This window comes from Triticum urartu, chromosome 5, assembly GCF_003073215.2.
Source record: "Triticum urartu cultivar G1812 chromosome 5, Tu2.1, whole genome shotgun sequence".
Taxonomy (NCBI): Eukaryota; Viridiplantae; Streptophyta; class Magnoliopsida; order Poales; family Poaceae; genus Triticum; species Triticum urartu.
The window spans coordinates 608921406-608931611 of NC_053026.1; the positions used below are offsets into that span (position 1 = coordinate 608921406).

Below are 10206 nucleotides of genomic sequence, written 5' to 3' on the forward strand. Positions count from 1 at the left end.
GGTTTTTGGATGTTGTGTATTCAGCAAGTGTGATGGGCCACTCATGCTGTTGTGGGGTTTCATGCCGTGTGAGTAGTTTGTTCGTGCTTCATTTGTATTGGTTTTCGCTCGGTTTTTCGTTAATTAACTGGACAATTCTCTTAGTCGTAATTAATTGATGAGGCAAAACTTTTACCTCCGTTTCAAAAAAAGACAATAAGCAACCCAGGTATAACGTCAACACATCACTCATGCCCTCACACAACATTACGGTCTTAGCGGTGTTAACTTTATCTGTATTTTTCTTATAAAAAAATGCACCGCCATGTCAACTTTCATTTCAATGAATTAGCTACTCCCCCTGTCCTATAATATAAGATCATTTGTTACACTACACTAGTGTAGAAAACACTCTTATATTATGGGATGAAGGGAATACTTCGCAAACCTTTCTTTTTGGCATTTTCATGCACATGCATATTTTTTGTTTCCTACCTAATAGCCTAGACTAATCCTAATTATTAAAATATTGTTGTTGTTGTCGTTGTTGTTGTTGGCAACACGTTGCCTTCGTATCAAATTATTTGGGTGTCTTTATTAAACCTCGAGCATTATTTATTTCGTCATTCCTCCGGAAAGGTGAATAGTATCCTCTCCCCATTTGCCGGTTTCTCCGAGACTCACCGAACACATTGCACATAGCCGTGTGGCACCATTTAAACTTATTTTGTAAATAGAAATTAAATGTTCTCAATACAAGTTGTACGTTTGCATGTGGCCTAATTATATTATACCAAGGCCGCACATTGAATTCATGTGATTTGAAGTCCGTTTGCTACCCAAACATTTGAATATGGGAGGAGATAGTGGGCGGATAAATACTAAACAATTTTGCTAAATAAAATGTCATGGGCCTTTACTCCCCTCTTCTCTAAGCATAGCCATCTACACAGCCCAATCAGCCAACCTAAATCCTAGTCCAGTTAGCCCACCTAAATACTAGCCCAAATAGCCCCATTAACCCTTCCTATAAATAGTAGCCCTTTCCCTACCAAATACGGACTAAACTCTAACCCCTCCTCATTTTTCGCGCCCCTCCTAACCCTAGCTGCCACTTGGCATCTGCCCACCAGCCAATTCTCTTCCCGTGATCCGGCGGCTCCAGATCAAGATCTGATGGCCCCTGGCCGCGCAGTTCGATCGCTGCAGCCGGAGGCCAGCCGTCGGCGCTCCCGAAAGCCATCTATGCCCGTTCGCCTCACCCAAGCGTTCGTTCGCCTCTCCACCCGACCGAGTGGGAGCTCGCACCACCGCCAGCCCTTTTGGGGACACATTGCACGTCGCCGCCGGCGAGCAACTAGCATCGAGTGCCGCGGCCGCCGCCCCTCCCGGTAAACCCTCCTCCTCTTCCGGATTCCCTCCTATCCCTCACATTCTAATCCACGCGAGCTGCTGCCGTTCTACAGATCTCGCTAGTTTTATATAGAGATGTCAATATCCATACATTAGCTATATATAGAAGTATATATATATGTGGGTCTAGCTACAATATATAAAATGTGTACATGAGCTGATTTTAGTGTTTGGATTTTAGCAAATTTTGTCCGATTGTTTGGATGGCCAAGTTGTATGTCGTTATCGTAATAATTTATCAGGCGTTTTACCTCGAAGATGCTAGTGAATATTGGGGAGGGTTGGAGGTCGGCAATCAATCTAGTTAGATGGTGAAAGAGATGGGGTGGGGCAATTTCTTTTCTCGGGACCAGGACATGGGGGAGAAGAAGGGTGAAGGAGGGGCAGGTTGAGCGAAGGAAGAAGATTAAGCCTTTGCTTGCAAAAAAAGAAGGTTTAGAGGAGGTTCGGCGGTGGGAAATTATCTTTCCTTCGAGTCAGAGGCCCATGGGCTGACACGAGCACCTAACGGCTCGCAATCATCGTCGCATGGAGGGCGTCTTCTATGTCATATGTAGGGTGTTGTCATATCATCACGTGGAGGGTCTCTCTCAGTCGCGTGTTTCCTTCTCGATCATCTATGCCACACACCTCGTGTCGAGGGCAAGCATGGACACCCCTCAATAACGAACATTTTGCAGCCACACATGGCATTCTGGTCCCCTTCGCTACCCTATAGGGTCGAGAGCGAGCACACACACATTGCCTTGCATGAACCCAAATCCTTCCTCTCCAATGAGCCAGTGCTAGAGAACCATAGAAATAAATAACAAGGAGTTGGCATCGAGGAGGAGGTCGGGCATGAAGCGTAATAGTGGAAGCAAAAAATGGAATGCGAAAACACCGGCGGGCCTCCCAAGATTCAAAATACTCTCTATGGACGGCACATCCCCTTCTTCCACCACCTTTAAGTCACACAATGCTTGTGTTGTGTTGCACATTGGATGGCCAACATTCTACCACTCTGGAATAAGAGATCTTGTACACACATTTTTTGGTGCTTCGGGGGGAAAATATTTTTTTCCAGGACATTATATTGGGTAAATAAAGTTTGTACGATGGGTCTGGTGGTAAACTTTTAGAATGGTATACAACGAAAATAATATTAATGGAGATGAGACAAAGGCATATTTTGAGATTTTAGTCAGACCCAAGTAAAACAAGAAAAGGAAAAAGATGGTTTGACCCTTATTTATTAACCCCTTTCATCAATAATGATAGACATGCACATACATGGATGAACGAGGGAAGACAGTTCAATGTCACACAAAATGAATGATTTCTAAATAAGATTAGGGCAACTGGCTGGTGGCATCAGTTACTACTAGCATCTCCTACTTTTTTTAGAGGCACACGCGAGCCAATATTTATCTCTTCATTCCCATTCCTATTTTTTGTCAAAGATTTTAGGCTTCTCCCCCTTGCTCTACCAAACTTCTGGAGCTCTTCCATGGACATCATGGTCCCTTGCCCCCTTGAGTGGAATGGCGTCGGCGGCATGGAGAATGTCTCCCGTGATAGGGATGATGCCCATGGCGAGGAGAACAATTACACCTACAGCATGGAGAGGGTCACCACAAAGACTAGCAAGGGTTCCTACAGCATGGAGAGCAACGGCGTTTTGCTGCAGATCCAGAAGACCTGCCACCAGGTGAGTGAGTGACCACCTATTACCATTGGCACTCCCGCCTCTTTTGCACTGGCAACTCCTCGTGGATTTTGACCACCTATTACTATTGGCCCTCCCCCCTCTTTTACACTGGCAACTCCTCGTGGATTTAATACTTTTCCGTTCTGCAGTGCCGTCAGAAAATGGCAATCAACTTAATGGCAGCTTGCAAGAATATGAAGAAGTCTCGGTTGTGCTCACTCAAGTACTGTCGAAATTGCTTGCATAATAGGTATTACAAGAGTTTCTGCTATGTAATTTTTGTGTTTCCATGGGGCCGACCATATGATGTATTGTTCTTGTTTCTTATTGGTTTGTTTATTAGGTACGGCGAGAATTATATAAGAGTGGGGCTGCAAGATGCCTGGAGCTGTCCAAAATGCAGGGGAGAATGCAATTGCAGTGTATGCATGTGAGCGATGAGAAGCTAATACAATACATGAGAGATTATGGAAATTTGAATTTTAGGTAAATTTCATAGTTTTATGGTTTTTATTGGTAGGACCAACAATGGAGAGAAGCCGACCGGGAATTTAACCCGAGCTGCCAAGGCGTCGGGGTGCTCCTCCGTCCATGAGTTTCTAAACAAGGGGACGTACGTGGTGGCTGCACCACAGAATTTGGTAACCCCTCTCAAGGTGAATGGTTCCTCCTCTATATTAACTCTTAAGTCTATATTTAGTTCTTTCAATCATTTGACTTCGTATTTATAGTATAAGAATCCATCCCTCCTCCTCAAATATATACAAGACAGTAATAACATATCACATTTGCAATTAGTTGTCTGACAATTTGACCAGCTCCCTGGCATGTGGGTCCTCGTACAAATATATCTCTACCTAATAGTAAAGTGAGGAGTGCTTCTATCCGTCCGTCGTCACTTTTGCCAAAAAAAAATCCTGTACTCCTTCGAAATCAACCTGCGGTACATTGTTAAGTGAGAAAAAATGATTCACTTCTTTTTTTCAGAAAACCTTCTGATCTTTAGTTAATCAACCCATGGAAAAAATGATTCACTTTTTCTTGGAAACCCCCTGATCTTTTGGTTAATCAACCCATCATCCATCTATTATTTTTTACAGTTTTAAATAATTTTTTAAAATATCCATATATTTTAAGTCATAGCTCTAATTTAGACATATTATATATGGAAATTGATTAGAAAAATGTGTACAATATAAATATGATGTTATTTTACCCGTTAAATATTTAAAAATGTGATTCAAATGCTTTTAAAAATATTCATATCTTCTAAATCCTAACTCCAATTTTGACATCTTATATATGAAAATTGATTAGAAAAATGTGTAGAATTGAATATGATATTTTTTAACTGTTAAATATTTTTAAAAACTATTTAGGGGACAACCTTAATCAATAGTTCATGATTCGCTTTTCTTTCGTACTTGCTACATCCGGATTGGAAATCAACACCTCGGCAAATCAGTTTGGAGAAGAAAGAAACCATCTATAACCACTAATGCACGCCTCGGCAAAACTTCCTGGTGAAAATGTAGATCTCTCATTTTTTGGAGAGAAAGAAAGAAACCTTAGAATTGACCACATCCTAACGTGTTCTGATTGTGTGAGCACTGATCCCACCGTCGACAAAGGTGGGAAGGAGGATAAGCGGCATCATAGATGTGATGCACGTGGACCCGTTGAGGTCTTCAGTCATGATTATTGTACTAGGGACATGTGGTTTTTCCTGTTGCAACGCAGGGGCTCTTTTACTAGTGTGAAATAAATATGTGAATTCATAAGTGCATGCACCCATCCTAAAATTAACATTTCTTGCACATTTTAAAAAATAAAGACCATGTTTTTAGGTGAATGAAGCATATAATGTCCATGTAAAGTATTCTTGCATAGTCGAAATCTTCGACAATGTGTGGAAGTGTGTCCACCTTAACTCACCTAGTCCTATGTAAGTATGTTATTACCTCAGTTCCGATTTTTTTAACATGGTAAATAGTAATTTATTTCCTTTCATATGTAACTCTATCATGGTTCATTATGATATATTCATCAATTAATTCCAAACATAGTGCATAGCAACATCTTATTTGTTTTTTAGAGTGCATTTTTATCATATGCCACTTCGTTTTTGTGGTGGAGTGGATATACATGTATATTTATAGTCTAGGTAAGCCTTCAGCTATTGATTTCCTAGTTTCTTGCTTGCGCTTTTAGGGATAAATCTTCTCCTGATATTTTCTCCAGCATTCATCTTATTTATGAATTTGATAAAGCATAGACTTTTGGTAACAAATTAAGGTGTTGTTTTCATATTTTTTTTTGAAAAATAGTAACTTATTCCTTACTCTTGCCTTCTCAGAGTGCAGACGCTGCTAAATTTGGGGCTAGTGCAGGTGCATTAAATCTATTGGGCCATACCAAACATATTTTTAATCGCCTACCAGATTTAAATTTACCTCTTGGTCCCTCGGAGGTTGGTTTTCAAGCCTTACAGGCCCATATCAACGCTGATCTGAATGTGAAGAAAGAGCAAGATATTTTGAATATTGATCTCAACATGACAGTACAGAGTAATCATTTGGATATTTTACCAAAGTTGCAAAATGTTTATTTTACCTTTATTTGAAGAGCCTATCCTAATACAAGGTGTTGTTGTTGTAGATTTGTTTGTGAATTATGCACCCAATGCTGATGAAAGCGAGCTTGTAGATGAGAGTATTGAAATCGTAAATGAAGGAGAACGTAAAATCCAATCTCTTGCTTTGGCACCTATCCAGGTGGGAATCATTCACTCCCATTCTGTTAATTTCCAAATTGTTCATCCCTCCATACCACAAACTAAAGAGAAGATTATTCAGGAGAACAAGGTTCTGTCACTCAATGATCCGATTCAACCTGACAAGCTGGACACTCAGCCTAATATCACTAATGGTCCTTCAAAGAATGTTGTTGTGGGCACTAGGGAGGACTCTTCTAACCCCATGCTGGAGATGGTCCCCTTGGTTTCTGTATAAAAGGTAAACATTTGGTCAACCAATATATTTAATTTAATTTAGATTCTAACTCGGGTCATGCTTTCATAGACATTTATGTGGTTGGAAGTGAAGGAATCCTCATTTCCGAAGCTCGTTTTTCTCCTGGGGTTGATAGCTCTAAGGTGGTTCAGGTACCTTTAGATTGGGCTAATTTCATCTCCAATGCTTTTTTAACTCTAGAAATTTTTGACTAGGTCACGAAGTTCATGTCCTCTCAAATGTAGGGAATTATTCAACAAGGCCTTGAAAGTTAGTAGTTCCTATCTTTTTTTGTTCCTGACTCTCGTCAATCCTCACAGGCTCCCACACCCAAGATGCAGCTACCTAATGTGGAAAAAGATGATGTTGATATTACTTTTTCCACCCATCAAAACAAACCTACTATCCTTCTAACACCAGGAGAAACACCAGAGCAGATCTCCACCACAAGTGAAATGCGCGTGAAAGGAAAAAGGAAGAAGAGAGCTCCTCTTGTGGATCTTATTGCATCCGAGGTAAGAAGAAGTAGCAAAATTCAACATCTAATCAAAGAATTTAATAAGAAAACATGTGTGGATAAAAAATGTATGTCTTTTCACTTATACCAACATATGATTGCTATTAAAATCATCAATAATTGGAATACTTACTTTTGCAAGGTGAAACCAAAGGAAAAAAATGAGGACATTCTCAACAAGAAGCCTAATAGGAGGGTGGGTAAAGTAGCCACCATGAAGGGTGAACCACTGCTGCACAATGAACCTAAATCAGTAGAGCTTTAGTATTGTTGTAATAAATCTTAGTTTGTGCCATGATCTCTTCAATGATTGTCTCAAACTGTTTGGATGATGGATGTAATAGAATTAAGTATACCTTCCATAATTATTGATGGGTTTCACATGTTTGATAATCATTTGCATTGGAAAAACTATTTAAATGGATATAATTTGGAAAGTTTTGCATATCATTTGTCGGTCAGTTATTCTTGTATAGTTGCATAGTGGAACTCTTAGATAATCAGCGTAAGCATAGTATGTTCCCAGTTACGAATTTATTGAACATGGTAAATAGATATTTAGTACAGTGATATCGGGTATTGTGCTTTAGTCTGGTTCCCACGGCTTGGTGAAGACGTAGCCAAAACGCAGGGGTGGACTGAGAACCTCGGTCTGATACGATGGACCTGGGTACCCCATGGAGACTAACAATCCTTGACATGTACAGTTGTGCAAACTGTCTGGTCGGTACATGGTCTTCACTGAGATGAAGTGAGCTACTTTGGTTAGCCTATCCATGATGACCCATATGGACTCATGGTTCTGGCGGTCTTGGGTAACCCCATGATAAATTCCATGTTGATGTCGTCCCACTCCTCTGTGGAACTTGTAAGGTCTAAAGCATTTCGGTGGGGTTCTGATGTTCTGCCTTGATTCTATTGCATACATCGCAAGAGTATGCAATGTATTTTCTCACACCCTCCACCAAAATACCTCTCTCAAGTATCGGTTCATTTTGGTGCCCCTAGGGTGGATAGAGTATGCGGGCTCATGCGCTTCTTGGAGTATCTGTTATTTAAGCTCAGCTTGATCGGGTATGCTTATACGGTGCCAAACTATACGTGCCTTATTCATCAATTTGGAAGTGCTTGGACTTCCCCTGGCGAGGTTTCTCCTTGAATTCCTCCAAGCTAGGATGATTTTCTTGATCTTTATTGATCTCCTCATCCAAGGTAGGCTTGATTTCAAGGATTTTCAATTTTAACGGGCCGCAGATGATCATGTTGAGTTTAGCAAATTCATCTTGCAGAGTCAGGCTTGTATTGGATTACTCCTTTAACTATTCCTGCCATTCGACTGAGCGCATCGGCGACCACATTAGCTTTCCTTGAGTGATAGTCAATTCCAAGGCCATAGTCTTGATCAAATCAAGCCATATTTGTTGTGGGATGTTGAGGTTGGCTTGAGTGAAAATATAGTTGAGACTCTTGTTATCGGTATATATTTCACAACTTTGTTCGATGAGGTAATGCTGCAAAATTTTCAATGCGTGCACCACTGATGACCCACAAGTGTAGGGGATCTATCGTAGTCCTTTCGATAAGTAAGAGTGTCAAACCCAACGAGGAGCAGAAGGAAATGACAAGCAGTTTTCAGTAAGGTATCCTCTGCAAGCACTGAAATTATCGGTAACAGATAGTTTTGTGATAAGGTAATTTGTAACGGGCAACAAGTAATGAAAGTAAATAAGGTGCAGCAAGATGGCCCAATCCTTTTTGTAGAAAAGGACAAGCCTGGACAAACTCTTATATGAAGGAAAGCGCTCCCGAGGACACATGGGAATTATCATCAAGCTAGTTTTCATCACGTTCATATGATATGATTCACGTTCGTTACTTTGATAATTTGATATGTTGGGTGGACCGGTGCCTGGGTGCTGCCCTTCCTTGGACAAGCATCCCACTTATGATTAACCCCTATTGCAAGCATCCGCAACTACAAAAGAAGTATTAAGGTAAACCTAACCATAGCATGAAACATATGGATCCAAATCAGCCCCTTACGGAGCAATGCATAAACTAGGGTTTAAGCTTCTGTCACTCTAGCAACCCATCATCTACTTATTACTTCCCAATGCCTTCCTCTAGGCCCAAACAATGGTGAAGTATCATGTAGTCGACGTTCACATAACACCACTAGAGGAAAGACAACATACATCTCATTAAAATATCGAACGAATACCAAATTCACATGACTACTTATAGCAAGACTTCTCCCATGTCCTCAGGAACAAACGTAATTACTCACAAATCATATTCATGTTCATAATTAGAGAGGTATTAATATGCATAAAGGATCTGAACATATGATCTTCCACCAAATAAACCAACTAGCATCAACTACAAGGAGTAATCAACACTACTAACAACCCACATGTACCAATCTGAGGTTTTCAAACAAAGATTGGATACAAGAGATGAACTAGGGTTTGAGAGGAGATGGTGCTGGTGAAGATGTTGATGGAGATTGACTCCCTCCTGATGAGAGGATCGATGGTGATGACGATGGTGATGATTCCCCCCTCCCGGAGGGATGTTTACCTGGCAGAACAGCTCCGCCGGAGCCCTAGATTGGTTCCGCCAAGGTTCCGCCTCGTGGCGGCGGAGTTTCGTTCCGAAAGCTTGCTTATGATTTTTTTCCAGGGTGAAAGACTTCATATAGCAGAAGATGGGCACCGGAGGCCTGCCAGGGGGCCCACGAGGCAGGGGCGCACCCAGGGGGTAGGGCGCACCCCCACCCTCGTGGCCAGGGTGTGGGCCCCCTCTGGTGAAGGAAATATGCCCTAGAGGCAATAATAAAGTTATTATTTATTTCCTTATAATCATGATAAATGTTTATTATTCATGCTAGAATTGTATTAACCGGAAACATAATACATGTGTGAATACATAGACAAACAAAGTGTCACTAGTATGCCTCTACTTGACTAGCTCGTTAATCAAAGATGGTTATGTTTCCTAACCATGAACAATGAGTTGTTATTTGATTAACGAGGTCACATCATTAGTTGAATGATCTGATTGACATGACCCATTCCATTAGCTTAGCACACGATCGTTTAGTATGTTGCTTTCTTCATGACTTATACATGTTCCTATGACTATGAGATTATGCAACTCCCGTTTGCCGAAGGAACACTTTGGGTGCTACCAAACATCACAACGTAACTGGATGATTATAAAGTAGCATTACAGGTGTCTCCAAGGTAGATGTTGGGTTGGTGTATTTAGAGATTAGGATTTGTCACTCCGATTGTCGGAGAGGTATCTCTGGGCCCTCTCGGTAATGCACATCACATAAGCCTTGCAAGCATGCAACTAATATGTTAGTTGTGAGATGATGTATTACGGAACGAGTAAAAGAGACTTGCCGGTAACGAGATTGAACTAGGTATTGGATACGACGATCGAATCTCGGGCAAGTAACATACCGATGACAAAGGGAACAACGTATGTTGTTATGCGGTCTGACCGATAAAGATCTTCGTAGAATATGTAGGAGCCAATATGGGCATCCAGGTCCCGCTATTGGTTATTGACCGGAGACGTGTCTCGGT

General features: G+C 41.1%; 1 protein-coding gene across 1 annotated transcript; it reads left to right on the forward strand.

The window, feature by feature from the left end:
* The first annotated feature begins 3234 nt into the window (after nt 1–3234).
* Nucleotides 3235–7055, forward strand: LOC125506289. The gene is made up of 7 exons (XM_048671140.1): nt 3235–3332; nt 3426–3512; nt 3603–3738; nt 5439–5649; nt 5741–5856; nt 5938–6608; nt 6753–7055. Exons 1-6 carry the CDS (start codon nt 3244–3246, stop codon nt 6091–6093), a joined length of 795 nt encoding a protein of 264 aa, XP_048527097.1. The 5' UTR covers nt 3235–3243; the 3' UTR covers nt 6094–6608; nt 6753–7055.
* The last annotated feature ends 3151 nt before the right edge of the window (nt 7056–10206 follow it).

Excerpts from the sequence above, each read along its gene's own strand:
- LOC125506289 (XM_048671140.1), top strand. The coding sequence starts at position 3,244 with ATGGCAATCAACTTAATGGCAGCTTGCAAGAATATGAAGAAGTCTCGG. Across the intron at positions 3,333-3,425 it reads CGAAATTGCTTGCATAATAG|GTACGGCGAGAATTATATAA; the intron begins GTATTACAAGAG and ends TTTGTTTATTAG. Across the intron at positions 5,650-5,740 it reads TCTCAACATGACAGTACAGA|ATTTGTTTGTGAATTATGCA; the intron begins GTAATCATTTGG and ends TTGTTGTTGTAG.